At 37.1% G+C, this 16,483-nt stretch overlaps 1 protein-coding gene across 1 annotated transcript in view; it reads right to left on the minus strand.

Moving 5' to 3' along the window:
* Nucleotides 1-16,483, minus strand: part of TMTC2 (transmembrane O-mannosyltransferase targeting cadherins 2) — a 231,557-nt gene that overhangs the window by 90,210 nt on the left and 124,864 nt on the right. The window contains exon 3 of the mRNA XM_083858728.1: nucleotides 2,438-3,266. Within this exon, the coding sequence (XP_083714854.1) occupies nucleotides 2,438-3,266 (829 nt within the window). The remainder of the gene's footprint in view (nucleotides 1-2,437; nucleotides 3,267-16,483) is intronic.

Genomic DNA, 16,483 nt, shown 5'->3' on the forward strand with positions numbered 1-16,483 from the left:
AGCTTTTCAAGGGATACCTCATTGCTTTTTAGATTATGACAGAAGCAGCTCTCATTCAGAAGAAGCTCTTTGCAGGAGATCAGAGAAAAAGCAGAACTATCAGGGAAAATGATCCTGCCACTCCACAGTTTTCAGAAGTAAGAAAATACTATTAGGGAGAAACTTGCTACGAGTTGAGGAAAGCAGAGAAATGAGGAGAGACAGCATTTTCTTAGTAGCCTAAAAATAAGGAAAACACTTTTCCACTCTACCATTTGACTAAGCAGCCCATTGTCCCACTCTCTCAATAGCCTATTTAGCACTAGCATTCATAAAAGTAGGAAAAAAGAGGCAAACAAAAATAAAATTGTTTTTCCTATGTCAACCTCATTTAATTACGGAAAAGTAGTTTGAATTGTTGATCACCTAATGCTTTGGCAGGATAGGCAGCCAGTCTAGTCCAGTCAGGCTTGCCTGACTATATGAGAAATAGAAAATAAAATTAGCATAGTCAAAGCCAGGGATAATCTTAGAAATACTCACAATAATGAATAGAGTTGGTTGACAGGTCGCATTAGCTAGGGTTTCTTACATCCAGCCTTGTTACAATGTGTGTGGGCTAGTAAATATTCAGAAGTTTAACAAGATATTTTAAGCAGATTTATTTAAGTAAGCTCAGTCATGTCTATATCATTGCATTGACATACTGTCTTTGCTTTTACACATCTTACAAGACACTTAATGTCAGCTTATACACCAAGAAACCAGAAGATCATATACACATGAGGCTGTGCATTCTGAGATGTGTATGATGAAAATAGCTCATCCTGTCTCCTGGGAGCATAATACCCAGTAGTCTAATTTCCAGACAATGCTGCAGCCAATCCTACTATTGGGCAAAAAACTAGGATAGATTTTTTTTGATCACAAAATTTGGTTCATTGCAAGCAGACAACTATTAATGTCTGGGGATCTCCACCAATGGCAAAAATGGAATATGCATTAACTAATCAAGTGCATACACACTTTCCAAGAAATTCCAGTGTTTTAATGCACATTTTATACTGTCACTAAACTTGTAAGTCTCTGAGCTTCATCTAATCACTCTGGTTTGCTGCCTTGCTGTTCAGTTACTTCATTTCTTGCTCTCCTGCGCTAGTTTTGAAATAAAAAGTAAAACAAACAGGATGTGCTTGTTCACAATTTAAAAACGTCACTTACTGCAGTAACAAGTTTAGCAATTTTCTTAGGGTGAGAAAGGATATGAAGAAGAGTTACAAAATCAGATTGACAAACTACTAAAATGCTGCTTTGCTAGGCATTTTATCTGCCAAATCTACTTTTCCACTTCCTATCAGTTCACAGTAACCACCTCCATCTGCCTTTTACTATCACAGCTTTTAGACTACGGCATGATATAACCGTCTAGCCAAAATCCACAACTCTATCAGCAATGACTTTGAATCATATAACGGGTTTCTGAGCAAAGGACTGAAAAAACTCAAGTATTCAAATGCTGTCAATTTTTTCTTTCACAGACATGCAAAGCAATCAACTAATCCCTTCTCACTTTTGATGAACTGTGAATAAGGAAGGCTTAGTCAATGTCTACATTGTACTCACAGGTGATATTTTGACCATTCTCAGATGAACTTGCATGTGTGCCAAGAGGAGTACAACCAGGCAGCAAGGAGTTCAGGATCCAAGCTGGATCTGCCATACATGCTTGAAACCACAAAGCCACAGCTAAACACTGTTACTGATACCTAAACTAGCAGGTTTACTGCCTGTTTGGATATGTTTACACTAGCTGTGGTCACATCTCATTACAGCATAGATATAATGTGAGACGTGGCTGGGCAATGTTACAAATAGCTGATATTTTCACATGAACAGGAAAGCATAACTATTTGACAATAACTCTTTACAGTACTCGTAGGCAGGGGGAACTACAGTCATTTCCTAGGCTGAATTATATGACTTCATTTCCTCATTTTTATTATGTAGTATTGACATTATTTGCGTCAGATGAAATAAAGGAACAGCACTTCCCTGATGCTGTCCTTGACTATTTATTTCATTTTCTAATCATAGAAAACAGAACATTTGGTAAACTAACCAAAATCTTCATTAGCATGCTAAATACCAGATTCTAAATGGAAAAACACCAGGGTGGTCTTTATAATACCAATAATGCATCTTTAATTTCAAAATACAGAACTAATACCACTGAAAAAGAAAGTATCCCCTTACCTTAGGGTCTCCTTTTCTCCATGTTAATGCCAAACGGTAACACCTAATCAAAACACATTCTTGCTTTTCCCCATTTTGACTAATGTACATACCACTGCAACTTGAAATGACACTTCTTAAAGTATCCTCTTTAGATGTAGATAGTAAAATTAGTAATTCAAAGACAGGAATAAATAAAGCATTCACCATAAAGAGCAAAAATTACCTTTAGCAGGGTTTACTTTTATCCCTGACCTATACAGCATCTCCTCATTCTGCCAGTCCCCATTCCTGACAACAGTCTTGAGTCCATAGAAAACAATTAATGCAGCAGTGGAACAAAAAACCAAGTTCTTCAGAAAGCGCTTTTGGGCTTTGACATAAAGGGCCCTGACACCTACTGTAACCAGCAGGCAGAAGCCCATACTAGGAACATACAGCACACGCTCTGCTATTACAAAGCCAACATAGAAAAACAGGTTTGTGGCAGGAACGAAGGGCACTATTAACAAAGAGAGAGACAGAATGACAATGTTCTCAGTTGAAGGAAGCTGCAGTTTCTGAATTTCATGCTTTTTTAGGCCATTCTCTTCTTTTGATGCAAAGCTTGACTTCATCTCCAGTGTCTTGTACTCCATCTCTGGGTGGCAGCTATGCCCATTAGCATTTTGCTTGCCATTCATTACAGTTTTCCCATTGCATTCTCTCTCATTGCTGGAGCCCTTCAAGCTGAAGTAGGCAAGGAGGAGGAGTCCTGCATAGAAGGCCACAGTGTGTAGATTCCTCCAGTCACTGACTGCTTTAAGAAGAGGCACAGCATCCATAGACCAGTCAAAGCTGAGGGTATCTGGGCATAGCAACAGCCAGAGGTTCTTGGTTGGCAAGTAAAAGAAGGTCAGAGTACGTGTGAGAAAACTGTCTGAGTCAGCTGCTGGATTGTCAGAATTAGAAAAACTTGGGGGCTTGTTGCCCATCCAGTATAAGCGAACACCCAGCAGTGCAGTTCCCCAGGAGGTCAATAAACCAAGGCTGAAGAAAAGGGTCAAATTCTTTCTCTGAAAAAAAAAAAAAAATAAAAGCATAAATCAACATTAGGATTTAGTTGTGTAAATTATAAAACTAGGTATTTAGTTGTGTAAATTATATACAAAAAAGAACCAAGAAAGTATCTAGAATTTTTTTTGGTAATGGAAAGAAACACAATAGATCTCAGTCTCTGATTTGTTTCATGCCATATTGGAGTACATTGTTGACTACAGACTAAAGGAACTTGCTCTTTCATTTAAGCTGTATCAAGAATGCATCAGAGATAAGTCTTCAGATATTTTAGGGCTGTCAGTCCTTGCTTAAGATTTAGTTGTGTAATGCTCTGGAAACTCCTATTTTAGAGGAATTTATGGACTCTTACATTAGTTCCTACATAACCTCCCAAATCCCTTCTCTGTTTCTGGTTGTGAACAAAATACCAGTTTGCCTTAGCTAGACTTAAAGTCTAAAGGATGTTCCAGATCCATTTTCCTTAATCAAAGTCCCTCCCAAAGCATTTCACTAGAGAACTGATTAAAATTTCCAAGAAAGCAAGAGAGGAAAACAGACTCAGATTCCATATTTAGGTCTCCTACCTCCTACCTATTAACTACAGTGGTCACTTGGAGCCTTCACATCTACCTGCTACTGAAAGTCTCACTTCATTTTCCATAAAACACAAAAAGCTTTTGTGTTAAGTTCACCTCAGTATATGAGGAAGGGCTTCTTCACATTGAGAGTGGCAGGGCACTGGAACAGGCTGCCCACGGATGTTGTGGATTCTCATTCTCTGGAGATATTCAAAACTCACCTGGATTTGTCCCTGTACAGCCTGCTCTAGGTGACCTTACCTTTGGAGGGGGATTTGAACTGGATGATCTGCCAGAGGTCCCTTTCAACCCTAATGATTCCATGATTCCGTGACCTCAGAGCCAAACAATACACTGGGGGTTTTTCTTCAAGCCATAATAAGCACTCCAAAACCTTTCACATCTTCATATGCATCTAAATAACATTACGGGAAGCAGGCCCACCTAATCAATATCATCATGCTACCAACTTGAAGAATTTGCACGTATTTATGGAATAACTGAACATTTTCCACAAGGAGCTGCTTCTTGGGTAAGTTCTGCTCTTGATTACATGGGCACCTTAAATGAAAGCTGGTTTACATTACTCACCCTCTATGTAGAAGCTAAAATATATGTATTTTTTATGTTTCAATTTCTCAGACACCTTTTCTAAGGAAAGAAAAATAACTATCTCCCAAATAGTTCCAGATACAGATTAAGTGCTTTGATAACCTTTTCCCCATTATTAGAAAGAATTATTTGTCAATCATTTTTCATTTCATTAGGTTTGTTTTTTCCATCTCACATTATACATTCTTGGGAGGATTATTCAATGTTTACTTAGTTATTCAGAAGCAGAACCTCACAGTATAATGTTTTATCTTATTTCTATAAAACAACTAATTTTTCTCCTTTGTGGGTGGGATCAACCCTTGATATTGTGAATTACAGATTATTGTGTTGCTCCATTTTAGGTGAGTTACTAATAGTTTTCTACAGTTTACTGTTCTACTAAGAAGACACAGTCTAGTAATGATAACTTATAGTTTATCTTATAATATATCAGGAAGAAATTTATACCTTTTCACATTTCTATAGAGTTCCTCCTTGTGAAGCTTAAAATATTAAACATCAGATTCATTCATTAGTTATGCTACATTATGGAATTTAATGGAGGCATTAGTAGGGAACAAACAAATTTATAATGGAAACATTCATACACTTGGATATCCATCAAAACCCTCACCTACACATCATGATAACTACATTTGCCAGAAAGCCTATTAGAACAACTTACTTTTATTTGTAAGCTGAATAATACTTCACAACTCACTTCACATATGGTTCCATACATGCCTGCCAAAACTATTTAAATGCTTTCATTGTTATAAAGCTGTGTAAACTGGTTATCACTGAAACTCCCAACTAATTTTATATTTGGAAGAAAAAGATTATTGAGATTTCATGGATTTGCATGTATGTCCTCACAATAAAACCTCATGTCCGTGGTTCAACTCGTCCTTTCTTTCTCATCGTATTTTTCTACATGAAATTTTTTTCTGCCCACCCTTCTGGTTCAATAATTTTCAAATTCATTTCCTTCAAACATACATATAAACAACTCTCAAATGTTAAATGTGACTGATTTGCTATTTCATACATTCTTCTTCTGAATCTCTTATGAAGAGGCTGCTAAGACACAAAGAAGCTGGGAAGTGAGAGATGGTCTTTTTGTTTGGGTTAGAAATAGTCTTCCCTGGAAGGCTATATACCCCTTGAAAGATTAAGATATCCCAAATACTAAGGAGGTGAAACTTGATAAAGAGATGAGAAGTGAGCTTTCACAGACTAATTAGGCTGCTTTGTCATTTTGTTAATACTTATTAACAACTGGAAGAAAATCTCTTTTTCCTGAAGTTCTGACCATTGCACTTTTCAATTAAATGCCAAGAAAGTTCACATTACAAAGTTCTCACAAAAGCATGTGAGAGCAGATATGCTATTCCTCATGGATAATAGTGAAACCTAAAAACTTTCAGATCTTCCTCATATGCTAACCAATTACTAACAACTAGAAGTTTGCCTGTTGCTCCTATCCCAAAAACATTAACAATTTGTAGCTCAGAGCTAATCAATCTTCACTGCTGGAGTAAATATTTGCAGCCTCTCTTTTAAGCTTTACATTTAAGGTCTGTAATATCTGTATCCTCACAGTTGTAGGTTTTACAAAGAATACAGATTATCCATATACAGGTTTGTGCATCAGGCTGCAATAAAACATTTTTTTACTATTTTTAAGCATTTTACATTATTTTCAAATGAAATATCTAAGCATTCACTCCTAGAGCTCAGAAATATCTGAGTAGATTTATCACCCCAGCATATCAATTTATCATGCTGTAAGGCACTAGTCAACTGGAGATTGAGCTCTGGTAGATTCTTAAACTCAGTTAACTGACCACAGGAGTGAAGTGCAAATTTCCTGTTGCTCCCTCAGACAGAAATGGTTTGCATGCTTCCCCAAATTTCACACATGGATCTTTTCAATAGCCAGTAGCTATACAACCCTTTAAAATGAACTACACGTTAAGTACAGTTAGCAATAACCTGTATAACACTGACACACCATTGTGAATTTTCATGTTTCAGAGGAGGCTCAGTCTAGAGGCAAGAAAAATCTGTTCCTAACACTTTAACATCTGACACAACAATTTAAACTAGGATGTCTTTTTCCTTTCTTTTTTTTTTTAGGTTTTTAGTTTTCAAATCTCAGAGATAGCACTGGCCTAGAAGGGAAAGACAAATTCATTCCCCTTTTTTTCCTCTCTCAACATTCATGACTTTTATCCCTCTGTGCTAATATAGTCACAGATAATGAGAAAGGCTTAGCACACATTTTGGCTTTACTTTCTTTAAGGCTTTGGAAAAAAATCATTCCAGCAATTTATTAAAATTGAATAATATTGCCAGTTCCCCAGTAGACTTTTGCCTGCAAAGGAAATGCTTTCAAAATGAACTCTGCTCAGACAAGCACTTTCACTAGTAACTCTTCTGAGGCTCCTGACAGCCTGTGCTACTCTGATCTGATTGTATACATTCAGTGCAACCCAGGAGCAGAAGAGATTCTCTGTAATGCTCAGCAGAAAGGATTTGGATTACTATACTCATGAGTCCTAATCCAGCCCATCTGCCATATGTTTTGACACCCCCATAAATCCTCCAGCCTTTCATAAGTAGCCATTTCATCTGAAGAAAAAAATGAGCACTGATTTAGATGAGATTTAACATGTCTCCTGCCTGCTAACAGGCAAATACCACCACTGCAATTTTAGTCTTTGTGACTGTAAAAACCTTTTTCATCACCCTACCAAAATCCATCTGCATGACCCACCCACACTGCACATTTCCCTTGCTTTAAATCCTGATTCCTCACTTCATTACAATGCCCTTAAATAAGACACTGCAGCAGATTTCTTAATTGGGCAGCCACTGCCAAAACTCAGTCATCACCTAAGTGGTATCCAAAGCATTTTCAAAAGACACTGTTCTTTTAACCTCACACTGTCCATTTCACAAGCAGCATTAAATATGGCACATGACAGTCGAGATATCAAAATCATCACACACAAAATATTATTCTTAGTACTCAGGAAATGCAGGGATGAAAGATGATGTGTCATCAGGCATTACTCACAGGAATTTCCTTTCCAAATTAGAGTTCCTTAAATATATGTTGGCTTGAAAACTGGGACTTCCAAAAGTAGTAAAATGCTGCCAGATCACTAGACTGACAGCATCTTCTTCCCACAGTAGGTAGAGGTTCCTGGATAACAGATCAGCCAAGTTGGAGCCAAACTACAATACAAAACATATCCCCACCAGGAATGAAGCTACTTGCTACAAACCCTGCTGGGTCACAGTACTGAGACAGAAGTGGCCTTTAACGGTGCCTGATCACCTGCCTGGTTTGTTCCTGCTCGCATGACCCACTTAATGAGGTTTACTCATTTTCACTGGTGATGCAACAACTGATCTGAAGGTGTGTTTTTCCTCAGAGTTGGAACTCTGTCAACAGCTTGTCCAATATCGGGACCAACTGCGTATATTTAATGACATTTACTTCTAGTGTTATGACCCCACACAATTCTTCTCCAACAAGGAAGTCAGTGCATTCACAAAACAGCGAAAGATCAGCGGTACATACTTTTATTGTAATTAGTCTGTAGCACAAGTAAAACAGTCCTTATTACAACTGACTTGCCTTACATTAATTTGAGTTACAAATACTGGCATTTAAAATTGCCAAGGTCTTACTCTAAAATCCCTGATTCTTTAATATGAATTTTTAATTACCAAACCAAACAAAAAAAAATCCCACAAAGACTCTAATCTCTCCAATGTAAAATAGTTATAAGGACTACAGGGGAAAAGATAGACTGCATTAAGATCAGAAAATGCATGAATGACTGGAGATAGTACAAGATCAGAACAACTTCATCTGGACAGGAGAACAGAAAAACAAAGCCTTGGAGAAGAAGATAAAAGATGTAACTTAGGCAAGCAGAAGTCATGCAAAACACAAGCAGGATGCCAGCTCCGCACTGCAAAGGCTGACAAAGCAAAACAGTGATATCACACTTACCCAAAAGGAGGGGTTGAGGAACAGCCACTTTTAAAGGACATTGGACACTAAAGACCACTAAAGAAGACCCCAAAGAATCATAAGAAGACTTTGACAAGGACTGTGACTATGTAAACAAAGTAAATACATATATATCAAGCAAGTGGGGATAGCTAATGATATGTAATTAGTGTGTATGATAAGAATTCTGTTTACCCAACACTCAGGGTACTTGATTAGTGGAAGGATCCTCCAAATGCCCAGTGCTGCAATAATGAATGTCTGCTTTTTAACACTCAAATCTGCATTCGAAAGTTTATATTTGGCCAATTTCAGTATGAAAATAAAGTAGCTTGATAAATCTGTTTTCATGATCAGTGCAAGGAAAGGCTTTCTCTAAGTCCACAAAACTAAAGGCTGTGTGACAATGGTAATGCTATGGATATCTACCCAGAGTTACTCCATCTATCTGCAGCAGCAAGAACTTTACATAGGAAACTACAAACCTTGGGGCCCAAAGACATTCCTGGACTGCCAGACTGCTCAGGGCTGCTGTCCACGACTACTGTTACCACCGCACAGGTAGGCAGGTGGTCATCATACCAGCATTTCATTTAACAAATATTGTCTCATCCAGAGGTTTTGCAGTGAAGGAAGAGTGCTGCACTTTCCATGCTAGACAAAACTGAGAGCTCACCGAATACACAAGTATGTTGTAAGGCAGAACTGGAATTCTAAATAATTTTGAAATAACAAAGAAATGTTAAGAAAAATAAACTTGCATAAAAGGCAAGGGCAACACTGTTTGCTTAAAGGTACACAAATATGAGAAGTGGAGCAAGTAGTTGGCCCATTTTCAGAGAAGCATAAGGGATCATCACAGACCACAAGCAACTCTTTTAAACCACTGCTAGAAAGGTAAACTCTGTACCAAGGCTACAAATGAAAGCACACCCTCCAAGATACCTGAAGTAATCCTTCCACTCTCCTCAATACTAATAAATCCTAAAGGCTCTGGTTCCAACACAGATCTTTCAGAAATAAAAGATGGAACTGCATAAAGCAACATGACAGAGTAATTTCTTTATGTTCAAAGGAAACCAAAGGAAGATTCCAGCTGTGTAAAATGGAACCAGTTTGTTTCTGCCACTGCCACACGGACTACAAGGAAGCAGGTCAGTCTCACAGATGAGCTGCACAGCTGAGGTGGGGAGCACAGTTCAGCACTACACCTGAGCAAATGGATCAGGAGGCCTTGCCCCAGTCTCACTGAGAACACAAAGACTGTACCTGCTGTACAGCTGGCCCATCCTCTTGAGTAACAAATTTACATGAAAATGAGTACCAACCAGCTAAGGCTCACAATATAATTTATATCTCCTTCATCACATTAAGTAAATCTGACCTGACAATGCAATTTAGTGAAGCTCTGCTTATTTGAGTGGACAGATATGCAGTTTTTCTTCTTGACAGTTTCTTCTTCTCTTCTCTACAATGTACTGCCATGCTTAAGAAAAAAGAAGCAATGTATAAAACGGGTCCTAAAAGCACAGACCACAATCCTACCAACCTAACACAAAAAAACTGTAATGGCACATTTTGTGTTTCCGACATTAATAAGAGGGCAATAAAGAAAAAATCAAGCCTTTGAGGTGGTTTAATATGCAGTGGGAGAAAAACACACACTGTTAGAATGCAAATAATACTGCATACGGACCAATAGATTTTATGAGCAAAAATGTCACTGAATCCCAGATTAAGCCTCTGGCAATGACTAAGCAACTTTACGAACCCAGTAGAAGAACATCATCAATAACCAATTTCTGCACATGGGATAAGTAGCAAGATGGCTCTAGGTTTGACAGAACAACCTTTCTAGGTGTAACAGAAGTCTATCAGCTGGAAGCCCATCAAGCTACAGCAGGCAGTTACTACAGTCGATAACAGGATTCTAGAGTGGATCATGGAAAAACAACCAGCATCTTTGGCATGGGGTTTTTTGTTTTTCTCTTTGCCTGCTGAAAAAAAAAAAAAAAGCAAGATATTTTGTTTTACTTGTGCATTTAAAATGTGTTAAAAGTACAAGCAGCAAAGTAGTCTTGAAACTATACTCCTAACAAAGATAATATAATTTTGAATGTTTAATTGTAATTCTTCTAGTAAAGCTTAAAAACCTACAGCATTTCAAAGAGAAACACAAGAATTGAAAGTCCATGCAAAACACAGAACCTGCTTATCAATTCAGAAGGCATACTATTAAGAAAGATTCATTTAAGATCAAGCAGACAATTATTTTCTTTAAAAATCATTTAAAGCTGATTTTTGTGCACCTTTTTTTTCAGATCTAGCAGTTTAACAAGATAAGGAGAAGACTGTTAAGTGAGTCAGAACCTATCTGTGGGGCAAACAACACAGGCTAGTTGTAACTAAAAAGTTATTTGAAAAAACTCACCTTCCTTCTACACCCACAGAATACATTTATTTATGAGAAGGAAGGCGCCATAGGATGGCCAAAAGACACTCCCAAGGAGATAAGTATTGTGTTTGAAAACAGTACCCTTTAGGAGTAGGAACAAATTTCACAATATCAGCTACTTACTGGGCATTTATTTCATTATGCAGTGCTTATAATAAACAGGACTGAAGGAGTTCTCCTGCAGTCTGGATGCAATCTCTGTTTAATTACTCATTTTTTTATGCTCCACTAGGATCACAAAAAATGGGAAGCGTGAAGAACTGAAGAAGCTAAAGGCAACACAGCAATAACTAACCATCCTGGAAAGCCTTAACCAAAGTGTCTTACACTGAGAACAACACACCTCCAAAATTCAAAGTCCCACCAACAGCAGATGAAAGGTAATTCACAAAGAACGCTGACAAAGTAGGTCACCACCACTGATGAAAAGCTTTGTTCCCAGGTGTACTGACAGGAACTTCTCTCAAACTCCTAGTCAAATCAAGCAGTCTGAAGCACATCTTCATGCCTCCTTTCTCACCCAACCAAGTCTTGCCACCACACAGCTAACCAAGTAGCTGTGAAGCACTAGCAATTTAATGCTGGATATATGTGCTTAAAAGTTTGAAGTGTAACACATTGGAGTAAAAAGACAAACAAACAAATAAAAAAAATCCCAACCAACCAAAAAACCCAAAACCAAACAAGCAAACAAACAACAACTCATAAAAGAAATTACATAAACAACCTTTTAAGACCTGATCAGTAAGTACTGCAATCTTGAGAAGCAAGACTGGGAAAACTACCATTTTAATAAGAACTTAGTTTGTTTCCGTTTTTCATTACATTGCAAGCTTTTTAATAGAATTGGTTATGGTCAAAGAATAATTTAAAGAAGAGAGAGCTTGGTGTTTTCTATGTTAATTACTGGGGAAGCTTTTTGTATTCATTCCCTATGGAATATACTAAACAGAAATGGGAATGAAAACCTATCAGAAAATGAATAGAGAAAAATTAAACTTTCTGCAGCATTCTTGGCTAACTACATAAGTAATTACTGCTCAATGATAGCAAAGAGTGTTGCAAAGATATCACAGGAGAAAAAATGCTCGAATGTAAGAACATTTAGCCAATAATTAAAACTGCAAACACTTCAACCAAAAATTTCCTCAAAAAGGTGTTTGATAAAAGTAACAGAATACACCTTGAATGGGATGTCCTCTACTTTGTTTCCCTATACATGAAATAGGAAAAAAATATAAAAAACATTTGTGTTAATTGCTTTCTTCCCTTATTCTAGGGATCCTTTTAAGGCATATTTAAAAGGACGTTTAAGGATAGCCTTTTAAAAATACAAACTGCATTACTAGAGTCTGAATCAGAGACAGAGTAAAAAGCAAAGCATTTACTGACCTCCATATTACAAAACCAAATCTTCAATAATTCAAATAAAGAGAGATTAAAAATGGGGAAGCACAATATGAATGACAAAACTTACTTCATGACATGGAATGTCATTATTGTCATTAAGCTAAGTGAAGAAATGAAGCAGTTAGTAGCAATCTCCTGTGAACCAACACGAAAATACTTCCCAACCATTAAGGGTTGAAGTACTTAAGAGGTCAGTTACTGGTACTGTAAGAGGTGTGCTGAAACCGCTTAACTGATTACAATAAATTTACTTGAAAGCCTTTATACTTATCTTGTTTACCTTAAAAAAGATCTTTAATACTTCTTGTGAGGTAATGATCTGTGGTCAAATGTCTACCTGTAAAACAATCCAGCTTCTCTGAAGGAAATTAAAAATTACATACTCTTTTAGAAGAAAGGAAGATTTTTTTTTTAAATACAGTCAGTATCATTACCAAAACCTTTGTTTAAAATATATTTCTCATTTTTCATAGACAAAATAGAAGAAGAGAAAGAAGTGCAAACAGAAATCACGTTGCCTGCACATATTCATCCATATTTACACACACAAACACACAGAGCTAATCTTGGTTTAGCTAATTCCTGGTTTGTTCAGGTCCAATGCATTACAAACATGTTTTGGGCATCAAGGACATAAATGCAACAGCCTTTCCTTAGCACAGCTCTGGTGCAAACTAATGAGTGGAGTTTGGAAGTGCAGTATTTCTGAGCCATAAGAGATGATTTATAATGAGAAGTCACTCAGTAGGAAAGCTAAAGTACAGCAGTGCTCTCTACAAGTTATCATAACAGAAAGCTATTTAATGAGTGTGGGTTTCTTCAAGAATTCAAAAAAGGCAAGATTTGGAATAGGATGTGTTACATTATGCAGACACCCACATCACTGAACATTGCTGCTACAGCAAAAACCACCAAAAGAAAAATCCTCAAAGTTGTTCCTATCTTGAGTTTTTGGCTCATTTTTAAGTAAGTTCTTTCAAATGTAAAATATGGATTTGTAGAGATTAGCAGATAGACACAATTCAGTATATAAAAATTTAGTGCAGTTCAATGAACTAAACTAGGTTGCCTAAGGTCAGACACTCCACAGAGCAAACAAGAACAAAATGTGTCCTGAAGCAAGACACTGTTTGACAAAGACACAACAGAAGAGCAGAGAGGTACCCTTCCTCAGCAAGCTCAGGAGAGGCTTGAGTTACCTGCAGCTCCCTGCACTGTACAGCACTCTCCCTTGCTGGGGAAACACAAGGGTGCTGATGACTCAGATTCAGTTACACACAAACCTGAAGCCTCCCCTTAGTCCACCTCCAGATCAAAGCTACATCCAGCCTCCAATAATTATTTAAAAATAAATACATTTTCAGTAAACTATATGCCATAATCTTTATGCATGTGATGGGGACATAAGGGCTTTGCATGCTAGAAATCATTCACTTTGGCTTTCAATTAAATTATTGAGTTTGCTAAGGAAGAATGCCACCAAGAAGGTGGGAAGAAGGCAGTGGAGCACAATATGCCAGAATTCTTAAAATCAAAATGTAGGCATAACTGATTCAAGTTGCATTTTTCTAATGAGTAAATTTAGACTTCTTGACAATAGAAGAATTTAAACAGTGATCATGCCTTGGCAACTTTTTTGTTTATTTTTTCCTATTGTTTCCATTCCTTGTGCAGAGTGTCATTGGGTCAGCCCAGTGGAGGGAACAGTGTACGAAAGTGGGAAGCTAAAGAAAGTGGTTAACTGCTACCAAAGATGCCTCTCAAAATGTGACTTCCAAGAATATCACTAGGACAACTGCAATCTTCCATGCATGGTAAAAAACCACATACCCATCCCTGCTTCTTCAGCAAAGTGAGACTTGTAACAGAAATACTTATCTAAGAACAGTTATAACTCTTATACCTGAAGAAGTAACATTTCATTTTTCTAAGGCTTGAAAAATAAACAAGTTCCACTGAAGAGAAGATACACAGTCTACATTAAAACAAGAAGTCCTTGAGCTATCTTGCACAAAGAAGGATTACATGGCCTCAAAATTCCCTCCCCCCGACAGTCTTAAATATTCATTCTACCAGACGCTTCTTTTCAGGGTCACTACACAGGTTCCACAGATGTCATGACAGTAAAGGTCCAAATTTCTGAATCTTTCAGAAAGCTGTGACATATTTCCTTGTCCCTTGGAAGTATTGAACATCTTCAGCTTCATGATGATCCTCAGACAGTAGGATGAACTTCACTGCTGTGTTTGTCTCAAACCATCTGGCCAACCCACAGATCCTTCATCAGCTCATCATTCTCCTGTCAAAAGCACCTTAAGTCTTCCTATGAAACCTTCTTCATCTATACCTCATAGATGGTAGTTACAATCAAATCACTCAAAAAAGTGAGAATATTTCAAAGTTTTGCTGTAATTACCATGATGAAATGCACCTAATAATAGATCAAGATGATGCTTTTGTCACCACCTCTAACACAGATAAGCTGAATGATACTAAGCATGTTGTTTAACCACCTTGTCTCCTTTTGCTCTAATCCTTCCATACTGCCTTTAAATTTAGTCACTGTATTCCTAACAGTAGTAGGAATTTGTAATTATGCTTTCTATGGAATTTAAGATGATTCTGCCCCTACATAAGCATCTATTATACAAATAATTAAGCACTCCAGACAGCAGTGAACTCTTTTATTGTGTGATCTGGAAATTGTCATCCAACATGTTTCTGTTGCATATTTATCCAGCCTAAGTAGCAGCTGTCAATGATTTAATTTCCATCTTTTTTTGCCCCTTGCTCCTTTCTCTGTTTGCTTCTACCAAATATTACCCTGAAATGCAATGGTGCTTCTCAAAATGGTGTTGCCCATCATTTTATACACAGTGTGCTGTAAAATCTAACATGATGGAACACGGCATCCTAGGAAGGCCATGTAAATATTCACAGACTCATGGAATAGTTCAGGTCGCAAGGAACCTTTAAAGGCAAATTCAACACCCCTGCAATGAGTAGTGCCACCTTCAACTAGATAAGGTTGCTCAGAGCAGCAAAAAAACTGACAAGTTGTTAATCGTTCATGTTCCTCTCAATTTTGCCAATCAATGAAGAAAATACATTTCTTGACATTGCTTAGAGAAAAAAAAAAATGAGAATAACCTTTAAAGACAAGAAACAATCACACGGTATGGATTTACCTGGCTAGCAATATTCATTTTAGTGATGAAAAATTTGACTGAAAAGACTAACATTTTAAATTATGTAACTACAATTTTCATTAAAATTCCTTCTTACATACACAAGTACATAAAAGTCCTTAATCAAAATACATTCCAGGACAGAAATGAAAAAATTGCTAAAATTTTCAAGTGTCTCTATGAAGGGACCTTGAAGTTTTTCCAGTTATTAAAATCTACACCTTCCACAATTCATATATCTACACAGAAACTAAACTGCAAAGATAACCTTGTAGTAGTATTTGTAGTTCTTTGAAAAAAACTTCAGTATTGTTGGGTTGTTTGTCTGAGGTGATTTCTGAGATTAATGTTTTTAATACTAAAATGATGAAAACTATGAAAATGATAAAAACATCTCAATGATGAAAATCCATTTTTAATCACCTACCAGCTTGAAAGTATCAACATTTCAAGCATTCGAAAGTGAAATGCCTTAAAGCAGAGGCTCCACAGAAACCATCACTTTGTAAAAGCTAGTCTCCAAGTTCCTCAGAAACTTTGTTTGTCTTAATTTCACAAACAGAAGAATTAGGCAGTTGGACTTTTTTTTAGAATGTATTTTCCTTATTTTTGCTCAGTAACTTTCCAGAATTATGGAAAACCCTCCTTTTAAAGAAGAAAACCAGAGTATCCACATTTCAGTCTCTACACATTATCTGTGATAGACTCCAGACCATGCAGACATTCTCTTCCAAAGACTACCATGAGTGCACATGACTTGAGTTCTTTGTTTTGGAGAAGACCTGAGCCATGCCATTTTACTTAGTAAGTATTTTAGTATCTATTTAAGCATATCCTCCTCACTCAGAGCTCACCATGCCTACAGCAGCCCTGGTGTGCTAGAGCACACGAGGAATAAAACATCCTGACCACAAAGAAGGAAAGATACACGGTTGGACAGGCTTTACAGATACTCTGCTCATAAACTGGTTAGTGTATG

Source organism: Zosterops lateralis (genome assembly GCF_965231275.1).
Source record: "Zosterops lateralis genome assembly, chromosome: 4".
Lineage (NCBI taxonomy): Eukaryota > Metazoa > Chordata > Aves > Passeriformes > Zosteropidae > Zosterops > Zosterops lateralis.